This window comes from Papio anubis, chromosome X (assembly GCF_008728515.1).
Source record: "Papio anubis isolate 15944 chromosome X, Panubis1.0, whole genome shotgun sequence".
Taxonomy (NCBI): Eukaryota; Metazoa; Chordata; class Mammalia; order Primates; family Cercopithecidae; genus Papio; species Papio anubis.
In genome coordinates, this window is record NC_044996.1 from 38,877,394 (window position 1) to 38,890,633 (window position 13,240).

General features: G+C 37.4%; 1 protein-coding gene across 2 annotated transcripts in view; it reads right to left on the reverse strand.

The window, feature by feature from the left end:
• Positions 1 to 1,494: 1,494 nt before the first annotated feature.
• Positions 1,495 to 13,240, reverse strand: part of HTR2C (5-hydroxytryptamine receptor 2C) — a 179,792-nt gene continuing 168,046 nt past the window's right edge. The window contains exon 4 of one of the 2 annotated variants that reach the window (XM_021932553.2): positions 1,495 to 4,970. In XM_021932553.2, the coding sequence (XP_021788245.1) occupies positions 4,144 to 4,970 (827 nt within the window). In that variant the 3' untranslated portion in view covers positions 1,495 to 4,143. The remainder of the gene's footprint in view (positions 4,971 to 13,240) is intronic. The other variant, XM_021932554.2, reaches the window with a different exon arrangement.

Sequence of the window (13,240 nt, forward strand, 5' to 3'; positions counted from 1 at the left end):
GGGACTGCTGATCCAGGTGACAGATGGGTTTACATATGTCTAGGGGAGAATACATAAGGAAAAAAGGGCCTCAACCTTGGAAATTGCATTGGCCTAAGTGGGAGCTGGGAAACCACATGGATAAAATAAACCTATTGCTACTTGATGGCAAGAAGCATTTTTCTTTCTCTCCTCAGACCATGAAGACCTTCTAGAGCTACAGACTGAGGCAATTTAGTGTTCTTCTGCCCTCTTCCCTTCCACTGGTAGTAGTGACTCCAAGACTAGGCCATCAAGAAATTTCAGCCTCTCTCCATTGCCTCGATGATGGGCTGGAGTAGTCCCTAGCTCTAGAAGAATAAGATATTTCTGGTCATGGGTAGCAGTAAACCTACTTTTTCAAGTGGCATTTCAACGTTTATCTCTTGACCCACTCATAGGAACCGATCTACTCAGAGTAGCAGAGAAATGAGGTATTGCTGCTTTTTTTCCTCAGGGAACTGATGTCATGCCAGTATTGTCTAGGCTCACCCAGCATCAAAAAAGCATATATGTTGAAACAAAAGGTCAGTGTATTTTGTCATCCCTGGTTCCAGGTATGGAAGAAGAGAGTTGTTTTAGTATCATGTCTCTAAAGCCAGTTGAGATAAGATATAAATTAACATTCCACACCTCATGAGTGAAGAACTGGGAGTTGTAAGACCTAGTTTGGCAACTGGAACAGATACCACAATTCTTGCAAATTTTTTTCTTTTCTTATCTTTTTTTGAGAGTGTCTCACTCTGTCTCCCAGGCTGTAGTGCAGTGGCATGATCATGGCTCACTGTAGCATCTACCTCCTGGGCTCAAGCAATCTTGCCTCAGCCTCCCAAGTAGCTGGGACTACAGGCATGCACCCCAGTGCCTGGCTAATTATTTTTTTATTTTTATTGGAGATGTGGTCTTGCTGTGTTGCCCAGACTGATCTGAAGCTCCTGAATTCAAGTGGTTCTCCTACTTCAGCCTCCCAAAGTGCTGGGATTACAGGCATGAGCCACCAGGCCTGGTACTAGCAAATATTAATACTCAATGAATACATGTTGAATGTAGAGATGCTGCTAAATGTTGGAGACAAAACCATCTACAGAATAAACACGGTCCTTTTTGTCCTTGAGGAGCTTAGATTCTAGTGGGAATAAGCCAGTACTGACAGCTATAACAAGGAGAGCATGTGAACCACCCCAGTCCTTGCTCAAGTAAGGAAGGCAGAACAATTTGGGAGTGTGGTTATTTTGTTCATGAGGAATTGGTGATGCTGTTGTTGATATTGTTTTTGTCATTCACACCTCTTGTTTTTCCTCTGATGCTGTAGTCTTTGAGTACCCATATCATTACTGAAAAGAAAGTGATCTTTTCTGGTTGCATTTGTCTTTGTCAACTTATTTTACAGGATTCAACTTCATTTTCTATGAAAATGAAGTCAAGTGGTATATTTTTCCCTTGAAAGATTCGGGGGGAAAAAAGACATGTGACAGATTAGCCAACATTTAATAAACTTAATAAATTAATAGGAAGTCTCACAAAACCTGTAGTGGATAACATACAGGAATTAGGAATAAGACAACACTTTGCAACCATTCACAAAAAATACCATTTGACAAAGGAGAAGAATTACAGAAAATAATATAAGGCAGTCTGTTGCACGTGTCTTACACAGATATACATATATAATAATACATCAAAATGATTTGATGGTAAATTCATCACCTTTACATTTATCACATGGACTTCTTTTAAAACATTTATAAAAGTTTGTAGATTTAACATTGAAGGGTAAGATTTATATCCAAATGAGTATATTTGTTTCATACCAAACTGCACAGAACTTACGAATAGCACACAATTTGAGGATAATTACCATGTTGGGTACTATTAAGTACTACTACTTGATGACATAAGAATCATTAACAAATGTGCTGTAAGCTATTATCATTCAACTTATTGCTAGTACTTTCGGAAATCTGTGGTTTATATTTTATTTCTTTGTAAAACATGTGCTATGAGCTTGCCCTGATAGTTCAGAAATCAGATGTTTCCAATTTTTTCTAACACTCACACTACTTCAGATCTGAATGCATGGTCTTTTAAAGGATTGCTGAAGGATTTTCTTCAGTCCTTCTTCCATCAGCTATTCTGCCCTACACTAATACAAATCGATGGATTCATGCAACATACATGGCATACATGCAGGGCACCATCTGTATGTGCAGAACTCATGCTAAATGCATGCTGTGTTTCTTCAGACATTTTCATTTCGGTAAGAATTAAATCATCTCATTCTGTTTCATATAATTATTTTAACATGCACTTCAACAGACCTAACAGGCAAGGCAGGTAGACTTGACTTTCGTGTTATATTTGGGCATGCTCAAGCAATTGACTGATGTTTGGCAGTGTTGCAAATCAAATAGAGACTGTATGAGTTTCCTCAAATACAGCAGCTCTTCCACTGCCCCTGTGGCAGACTATTGGATTTATCTATGCTGTGTGTTGAGAACACAGACCAGGGGTTTTAGAAATTCAGATTTTTCATTAACCAATTTTAAGATACTGAGAGGCACCCTCTCAGATGTGTAAGTAACTGTCAAGTGTAAGAACTAGCATCATAAATTCTTCGGAAGTTTATCCACAGTTGTGTGAAATGGACACATACGGAAATACTGTTACTAGAAACACTTGTATACTCTGCACACAGCATAGACTGAATGGTCTGACTTTAGCAATGCTTGAAAACCTTTCACGGTTTAGAAACTATTAAAATGCTACTGAATTCTTAGAGAGCAGCAGGCCCACGAAAGAAACGATGGCCAACACTTATTGTAACACAACACTATATTTTAACAAAGATTTAAACTTCTGGTACGTAATTGCAGTGCAATGAAGAGCTTGCCACTTTCACAAATTAGCTGCAGCCTTTTCCTGCACTAGAGAGTTTGGAAGGATCTGAAAATGAGATAAATTTTGCTTAAAATCCAAATGGAAACTCTGTATTTCTGTAATTCCTAGAGTTCGGTAAAAGTGTCTTTTTAATTACTTTTTTTTTTTCCACATTCTAAGGGCCCAATTCTGTAGTCCTTAATCAAGTAAAACTTCCAAAGTTTCTACCATCTCTTCTTCCAATACAAGTTTTACTCAAAAATGGACTGCTAAATTAAGTCCTATAGATAGAGGTACCATAATTAAGAAAATATTTTAATAAGGCTCAAAATACTAATTTCACTTTGTGTGAAGCACACAAATTTCCAGGATGCTGAGATCAAAACCCAATTGATGTTGAATCCTGGATTGGGAAATAACTCTGGGATTTCATTTCCCAGTTTAATCATAGAATTAGGAATTTACTAAGGACCAGAATGAAAACACTAATTTCAGTTTGCTTGTTGTAATAGCCAGAATTTGAACATTGTCTTTAAGAAGTGAAAAGCTATTTGGTGTACTATATCTCATCATCCTTCCACTTCTGTAGTCCTGGTTAACCAGCTGCTATGTTAAAATACCACTATGTTTAGGGACAGACATTGCAGTAAATACCGACACAACATTCTGACAATGTCAAATTTTGCCCCTATATGAACAACAAGACTAAGTTCTGCCTCTGACTCACTGACAGATGTATCAGAAAGCAGAACCTGTCTTACTGTGTTTATATGTGTAGATGAGCAGAGCAAGAATTTAAAGTGTATATTTACTGTTAACCCGGAACAAATATCCACTGATTTTGTTAATTTAGGTGTGGTTGAAATATAACCACTGTCATGTGCCTCATTCTGGTCACCTGCAAATGCCACCTGAGATGAACATGAACATTGCCATATGCACAAAAGAGAGAGAGAAAGGAAGGAAGAAAGGAAAGAAAGGAAGGAAAGAAGGGAGGGAGGGCAAAAATAAACATTTTATTCATCAAACAATCAAAATAAGTTAGTCTCCATCTACTATAAACAGTAAATATAGAACCCTAAATCTCACTAATGTAAGCATGATTGTAAAGTACAAGGTTGCAAAGCTATATGTAAAAACACCTTTTTTCAGACAGCAATATTTACATTAGTTAAGACCAACAGAAAAAGAAGAAAATTTTCCTACACGTGTAGCTTGTACTGTAGGAAAAGACTGTGCTGTTCTTTCTCACACACTACTAATCCTTTCGCTAACCACACTGGAGGGATTTACTGGTAACTCTAAATTCTCAACTTGCATCTCTATACCGGGCTCATTGTCACTGGCTTTCTTGATCACCGGTTCATTGGTATGCCGATAAATGTTAACATTAAGCTCCCTCCCTGACAAAGCAGTGGCGGCAACTCTTGGAATTTGCCTGACAGGAGGCTTTTTCTCTACCTTATAATTGCAGCGCAAATAGTTGGAGAATGCCCTTCGGTAAATTTTGTTGAAGAGAGTATACACCAGAGGATTGATTCCTGAACACACATAGCCAATCCAAACAAACACATTCAGAAGCTTTTCCATGAGCTTTTGGTTACAGGACTTCTCACAAAGAACCGACAGAATATTGGTAATGAAAAACGGGCACCACATGATCAGAAACACAAAGAAAACAATCCCAAGGACTTTCGAAGCTTTTCTTTCATTGTTGATAGCCTGCATGGTGCCCCTAGGACGTCTCTCCTTCTTCCTTCTTCGGCGTGCGTTCTGGTCTTGGTTAGGGTTTGCAGCGTTCTCTTCCTCGGCCGTATTCCTCTTGCAGCACTTCAGGAAATCCAGACTTAGTCCAGGCGGTTCCTCGGTGTGGCCGTGCAGTAACATCAAAGCTTGTCGGCGAAGAACGTAGATCGTCAGGCAATACGTAATCACCATAATCGTCAGCGGTATGAAGAAAGCTACGAAGGACCCGATAAGAACGAAATTTGGGTCGTTGAGCACGCACGTCGTGTTGTTCACGAACACCTTGTCTTCGTCCCTCAGTCCAATCACAGGGATAGGAACTGATACACCTAAAGGAAGAAAAAAGGAAGGGCGTTGTTATAGAATACTGAAGGACTGAACAGATGTATTCAATGGCATACATTAATTCGCACTTTACGGAAGGAAATTCAGACCTGATATTTGTTGAAAGCTATTCACTGCATAATCGATAGTCACATGAAACACTAGCAGTATGGCATCAGAAAATGATGGTGCTTTTCATGTTAGGAATGCCTTCTCCCTAAATTCTATAGAAGGCATGGAATTACCCTCATTGATATTAACTATATTAGAGACAGGGTTGTGTCAAATTTGTTGGATTTCCAAGAATCGTCCTGGCTCATAGAAGGCACTCAATAAATATTTGTTGGATCAATGAATAAATTAACATCTCTACTTGATGACATTAATAAAGTCAATCATTCTTTCTTTAGTATATCATCTTCCAAATTCAATAAAAATGAGACACATACCACCTGTCATAGTAATAATAGCCTATTAGGGTTGGTTGGGAAGAGTCTGACTACTATGAAATAGTATGAAATACTAACATACTATGAAATACTATGAAATAGTCAATAAGCAGAGACTGAAAGGATTATCTTTTTAGCAAGGATTTTTGTTTGTTTGTTTGTTTGTTTTATTTTGAGTCTCTGGGCATAAGCAATGTTTCAAAGTCAAGAGAGGGTGAAATGTAGAGTTGGGAGAGATGCAGTCCTCCAGTTTCTGTGTGGAATTCTGAGCTTTTGTGTTTTTAAGAATACTGAGAGGTAGTACTCTAGAGAAGCATTTCCTTCAATAAATAGGCCCACAGTCAGAAAATATCAATGAGGAGGTGGCAGAAGAAGGTGATTTTGTGCCTGAGCATAAGAAAGAAATCTGGAAACTTTCAGAAATAACCACAGTAGGTCTTCAAGAGGTCCTGCATCAATACATAGAGCTAAATAGATAATAAACAGAGATAGAGATTGCTATCCTCTCTTGTGTCCACAGGAAGTCAAAGCCTGGGAAGTTCAGATTGTACTTGTGGGATTCCATCAGAGATTATTAGGAATCCTGGGCTGGTAGGTGTCTACATGAACTGTGAGGGGAGACAGAAAAGGATTCTCAGAGATCCTTGCTGACCTTAAGGAACACATGAGTAGTTGTGGCAAATCTGAAACAGAAAGTCCTTACCAGTTGTGTTAACATGCCTAGTCAGGTATAGAGTGTCTGGCTGGATGATCAAGAGGGAAAAAAAATGGGTCAATGCTTCTTTGCTAGAGCTTGCTGAGAATGCTGACTGATGTTTAATCTCTCGGAACACACAAGGGAGACAGTGTTTTGAAAGTGATCTTTAAGTCTTCTTCCTCAGACATGGAATTTCTAAAATGGCTGGCCTTTTCCTAGAGTAGGAAGCCAAGTAACAGGATGAGGAAGCCACACAGACACGACAAGACTTCCCTGGGTATTGTTCCATGCCTATCTATAGATCTGAACCTAGGCACACCATTCAGGAAAGTAGGAAAGACTGAAAATGAGGAGGCACTGCAAACAATAAGTCTCCTCAAGTAGTGCATGGCCAGATCCTAAAGAAGAGACCTTTGCACCTGGACGGGGTGGAGTGGCAATTATTAGAAGGAGAAAAGAGAAAGTGATTTTTCACCAAGTTTGATGAAATGCCTAGGGAAATTTCAACAGGAATTTGGGAATATAGAGTATAGCAGAACCACACAAAATATATTTCTTAAGAGTTAAAAAAAAAAAAAAAAGTTAAGAACGCTGCCAGACTGTGTTGTTAGAATCTTCATTTGAAAAATCATAAATGTAAGGCAATCTCTATAAAGAGCGCAGATCAAGCATGCCCTAAGGACATCAGTATTGGCTTAACCTTAATAACATATTTTAGTGGCAGATTAGTCTGCAGAAAGTTAATATAAGATGTTTAAAAGAAAGAAGAGTTTCTTTAAAAAAATTTACAAGAGAAAATGTTAGAGGGGGAACTTATACATTAAGAGATACTTAAAAGACCTGTCAAGTAATGATAATATGTGGAACTTCTTGGGATCTTGATGAAAGCAAAAACATGTTAAAATTTTTCATAACACAATTAAAAATCTGAACAATGACTAGCCTTTGGATGATATTAAATAATTATTGTTCATTAATTTTTAGGGGAGGTGTTGATATTGTGGTTATATAAAAAGATAGCTCTTTTATTTTTAGATGTGCATACTAAAACACTTAGGGATGAAGTATTACGATGTCTGGAGTCATTTCAAAATAATACGGGAGAAGTGGATGAAAGTATGGATGAAACAAGACCGTCCACAAGCTGATAAATCTTGGAGCTGGATGATGAGTTCACGAGCTTTATTTTATAATTCTACTTTTGTAATCTTTGAAAGTCAACTACTAAACAGAAAGCTTAATAATTTTTTTCAACCAAAAAAAAGAGAAAAGAAGACATAGAGGTCCTTTCTGAAACAGAGTAACATCACTGTTAAACCTCAGATTTTAAAAACTCTCCAAAACTGATTGGCCACAGTTAACCCTGGAAGTGATTCCTTCCAGAGCAAAAAAAAAAAAAAAAAAATTCGGATCCCTAAGTAGAAACATTCAATCGCCGGTTTGAAACAACTGCAGGGAAGAAGGCCATTTTCTGACAAAGTGTTGGTAGGAAACTCCGTGATACCTTTCCAGGTTCCTTACAGCAAAAGCAATAAACGATGCAGGAGTGGTGTTTCCCTCTTCAATCTCCTACCTTGCCAACAACCCAACACTAGATACCACAGTGTGGGGCTAGAAACTCAATCTGGGGAATTTGCTTTCCCTGGAAGCATCATGACTCAGGCATGTACCTTCAATTTCCCACAGGAAATGCTGCATATATTCTAAGTATTCATAGACACACTTGGACGTTTCTGGGGAAGGCCTCACACACAGGCCATAAGATTGGTGGAAGTTGGTATCATTCAGGGACTAACTCTGGAGATTAGTCACTTCTATCACAATGTTAGCTCACTTCTATTAAATGATGTATTCACTTGTCTAAGGGACTCTTGAGCCTAAAGTAGGCCTTGTCAAGGGACAACAAGAGAGGGTAGCAAAGTCACTGTAGATGAGCTGAAGCTGTTATTGGGTAGATGAGACCAGTTTTATCCCTGGCATCTATTTGTATAATATTCTGTGCATTGAGGAAAGGGTGATTCTAATAGCTGCTATTTATTGAGTGTGTCCTTTGTGCCAGGCACTGAACCATGCATATTACTGACATTACAGATGTAGAATGTATTATCTCAATTTGGTTAAAAACTTTATAAGACAGGTATTACTTGGCAAAGTAGCTTAACCACTTTACCAAATCTGCACTGTCATTCATTTTCTTTTGTTTTTAGAAACCATGAATGCAATCAACAAAACAAGAAGAAATTCAAGTTATTTCAAACATATGAGGAAATTATAAAAAGCAACAACACAAGCAGCATTAATAACAATATATGTTGTACACACTGTCTTATTCAGTACTTTAAAAAAAAATAAAAGGTAAGTGTCAGTAGTTCTCAAGGTGTGGTTCAAGGACCCTAGGGGGCTCTGAGACTTTTAGAAAGCTTGCTAGGTTTTCCTTTCCTAACTGTCTTTAAAACTGCATTTTCTTCATAAATTTCAACCACAACAACATATCACAACTGGTTGAATGTGGATACATATATGAGAACCTAGCTTTCTTTCTGTCAAACAAGATATTAAAAGAGATTTTCAAAACTGTAGACCGGGTGCAGTGGCTCACGCCTGTAATCACAGCACTTTGAAAGGCTGAGGTGGGCAGATCACCTGAAGTCAGGAGTTCAAGACCAGCCCGGTCAACATGGTGCCACTCAGTCTCTACTAAAAATACAAAAATTAGCCAGGGATGATAGCATGTGCTTATAATCCCAGCTACTTGGGAGGCTGAGGCAGGAGAATCGCTTGAACCCAGGAGGCAGAGGTCACAGTGGGCTGAGATCTCGCCACTGCACTCCAGCTTGGGTGACAGAACAAAATTCCATCTAAAATAAATAAATAAATGAAACAATAAATTTTCAAAACTATAAAATAATGCGCCTGTTTTCTCTCTGATTTGTTTTGGAGATTATAGTTTTCAAAAATATGTTTTTATGTTAACCTTAGATGGGTTTATTATTATTATTGAAAATAAAATTATTCCTAAATATTTTAAACATTTCTCAGTTTTAATTTCTAATACCATAAATATCAATAAATATAAGCCACATAAGCAAAAACTCTTTTGGAACCCTCAATTATTTTGAAGCGTATAAAGGGGTCCTGACACCAAAGAGCTTGAGAACTGCTGTTCTACGTTAATGCATTAAGTTATTTAAGCGCTAGAGAGTTAAGTTCAGCAAATGTGTTTGTTTGTCTTAGCATTTTTATTTCAACCAATAGTAATTCATGTGATATTATCATGTCTGGTAAATATAAATAACAGCAATACTGGCAACAAAACACTTTAAATTCATCATCTCATTCATTTTTATAAAAATTCTGAAAGGCACACGTTGTTTTATGAAGTTAACTTCAGAAAAGTTAAATAAGTTTAGCAAATATCATGAGGCAATCTTCAATATTTTTGAAATTCCTGATTTGGCCAAAGAGGAAAAGTAGACATGAACTACCATTGAAAATATCAGGTGTCACTAACAATAATTCCAATAATAATAACTACCTTTTACTGAGGGCTTATTTGTCACACACTAAGCCACATATTTCATAACTGTTATATACTTTTATATATATTTTATTCAATCTGGACAAAAAAACATAAAAGAAATTATTAGATGGAATCACTTTTCTGAGTTTAACTTCAATAAGTCTGTATCATCTTCCTTAGAATTTTAGAACCAACAAAGATAAATTATAATTCATGTTGTGCTGGAAATCTTAGGTACTTCTTCAACTAATAAACTGTCAAATATATTTCACATGCATTATCTAATTCAGTTGTTGCAAATCTCTGAAAAGTGGTTATTATTTATTAAGGTTACTTAAACTCTGAGAGGAAGAATGCCTTCAGTAAACATATAAGAGTCTTAGCATTTTAGAATATTAAATTCAGTAACATGGTTAAAGTTAAAGCTTTACTGAAAATATCATATGTTACTTCTACTACTATTTTATTCAAAATATAATGTTACCACTATTATAACTACTACTGCTATTACAACTACTTCTACTATCATTCGTTAAGTACTTATTATGATGCTTACTGACTCTGATACTTTATCTGCATTACATACTTTACATGCATTATCTCATTGCAACCTCTTAAAAGCCCATTAGTTGATGAAGTTATTTTACTGCAAAAGAGGTAAGTTCAGAGGATATATAAAAAGGTTTACATTATGTCTTAAAGCCTTGAATTCAAGCAACACAGATCAGTTCTCTTCAAACCATAAGGTCATATGCCAATGATTCTAAGAGGCACATTTCTTTCAGATTTTAACATCTTTGAAATTGTGATGCTTCATACAACCCATAGTGTCTTATAATCATTGTTGGCCAGACAGTAGTTATTAGATAGGTGTCATTGTCAGTACATGTGTGAAACTGGTCTGAATAATTTCTTTTGACATCTTCTGGTAGGATCAAAACTACCAGCAGCAAAATTTGCAAAATGAGTGTCAGCCACATGACAACAATTCAGTGTAAGTGAAAAGTTATGTCATTACAGACAAAGGGAAGGAGTGTTCTGAAGAAGACATCCGCAACAGTTTCAAATGCCACATAGAGGTCTAGAATTTGAAACATTTTCTCTATCTTCGAAAATAAAAAGGTCATTGGTGATTATAGAGAGAACAATTATAGTGAAGACAAGAAACAGACTGCCGAGAGATGAATAATAAATCGTGATACAAAAGAGATTATAGAATACATTTCCTAGAACAGCTTGATAAACATCAAAATGAAAACATAGGGAAATTATTGTTAACCTGCAGGGTTATCTGTTTCTATGGGTTATTTTGCATGGAGAGGAAATTTATTTCAGACTGACAGGAGTTCTTGAAGGCTGGTGATGCTGCAGTCATTGTCATTGATATGGCTCCTGGCAAACCCATGTGTGTTGACAGTATCTCACACTATCCTCCTCTGAGTCATTTTGCTGTTCATGATATGAGATAGACATCATATCATGATGATGTGTCATCAAAGCAAGGGACAAGAAGGCTGTTGGAGCTGGCAACGTCACCAAGTTTGACAGAAAGCTCAGAAGTCTAGATGAATATTATCCCTAATACCTGCCACCCCAGTTTTAATCAGTGGTGGAAGAATGGTCTCAGAACTGTTTGTTTCAATTAGCCTTTTAAGTTTAATAGTAAAAGACTGGTTAATGATAACAATGCATTGTAAAACCTTCAGAAGAAAAAGAGAATGTTTTATGGATCCCCTTTTTTTTTGCATGTGGCAGTTTTAAGTTATTAGTTTTTAAAATCAGCACTTTTTAATGGAAATACCCTGACCAAAAATCTGTCACAGAATTTTCAAACTCATTAAAATAAAGCTTAATAAGAGAAAAAAAGAGAAATATCCAAGGGTGTCATATCAGATAACATGGAGGACAGAAGATAAAATCATCTTTAAAAAGAATAAAGTAAAAACTAGAGCAACAAACGCACATCTGTCAACCCAGAATTTTATGTTCAGTGATCATATACTTCATAAATGAAGGTAAAATTAAGACTTTTTCACATCAACTAAAGCTGAGAGAATTTGTTGCCAACAGAACTTCATTAAAAGAATGCTAAGAGGACCAAGACGGTCGATTAGAAGCAGCTGTAGTCCACGGCATTCACAGAGAGGAACAAAAGGGGTGAGTGAATACAGTATCTTCAACTGAAATATCCAGGTACTCACTTTAGGACTGATCAGGAAACAACTCAACCGATGGAGAACAAAGAAAAGACAGGTGGGGCAACGGCCCAACTGGGAGCAACACAGAGCCAAGGGAACCCTCACATCCAGTCATGGGAAGCGATGAGTGATTATGTGACCGTGGGAAACCATGCTTCTCCCACAGATCTTTGCAACCCACGAATCAGGAGATCCCCTTGTGAACCTACGCCACCAGGGCCTTGGGTCCAACACACAGAGCTGTGTGGAGTCTCAGCAAAGCAGCTGCTCAGGCAAACACAGAGACCCAGGGGCTTTACATGCTCTGACCCCAGGATCCCCAACAAAGGTGTCTGCAACTCAGGCAAAGTGGGTGGTCTGTACATACCACTCGGAAGGGGGCTGAATCCAGGGAGCCAAGCAGCATTGTTCTGCGGGCCCCACTTCCATGGCATCTCACAAGATAAGAGTCAATGGTTTGGAATTCCAGCCAGCCACCAGCAACAGGGTGGAGCCTGCCTGAGATAGCGCATTCCTATACAGAAACAACAGGCAAGCTAAGAGCCAAAGAATTAACTTCCATTCACAAGTGCCAAAAAAAGAATAAAATACTTAGGAATATAGCTAATAAGGGAAGTGAAGGACCTCTTTAAGGAGAACTACAAACCACTGCTCAAAGTAATCAGAGATGACATAAACAAATGGAAAAACATTCCATGCTCATGGATAGAAAGAATCTATGTAATTAAAATGCCCATAACTGCCTAAAGTTATAGATTCTATACTATTCCCGTTAAACTACCATTGAAATTCTTCACAGAATTAGAAGAAACTTTAAAAATTCATATGGAACCAAAAAAGAGCTCAAATAGCCAAGGCAATCCTAAGCAAAAAGAACAAAGCTGGAGGCATCACATTACTCAACTTCAAACTATACTGTTGGGCCACAGTAACCAAAACAGCATGGTACTGGTACAAAAACAGACACATAGACCAATGGAACAGAGGCGATCTCAGAAATAAGACTGCACACCTACAGTTATCTGATATTTGACCAACTTGACAAATACAAGCAATAGGGAAAGGATTTCCTGTTTAATAAGTGGTGCTTGGAGAACTGACTAGCCATATGCAGAAAACTGAAACTGGATCCCTTTATTACACCATATACAATAATCAACTCAAGATGGATTAAAGACTTAAATGTAAAACCCAACACTATAAAAACCTCAGAAGAAAACCCAGGCAATACCATTCAGAATATAGGCACTGGCAAAGATTTTAAGATGAGGACACCAAAAGCAATTGGAACAAAAGCAGAAATTGACAAATGGGATCTGATTAAACTAAAGAGCTTCTGCACAGCAAAAGAAACTATCATAAGAATGAGCAGACAACCTACAGAATGAGAGAAAATCTTTGCAACCTGACA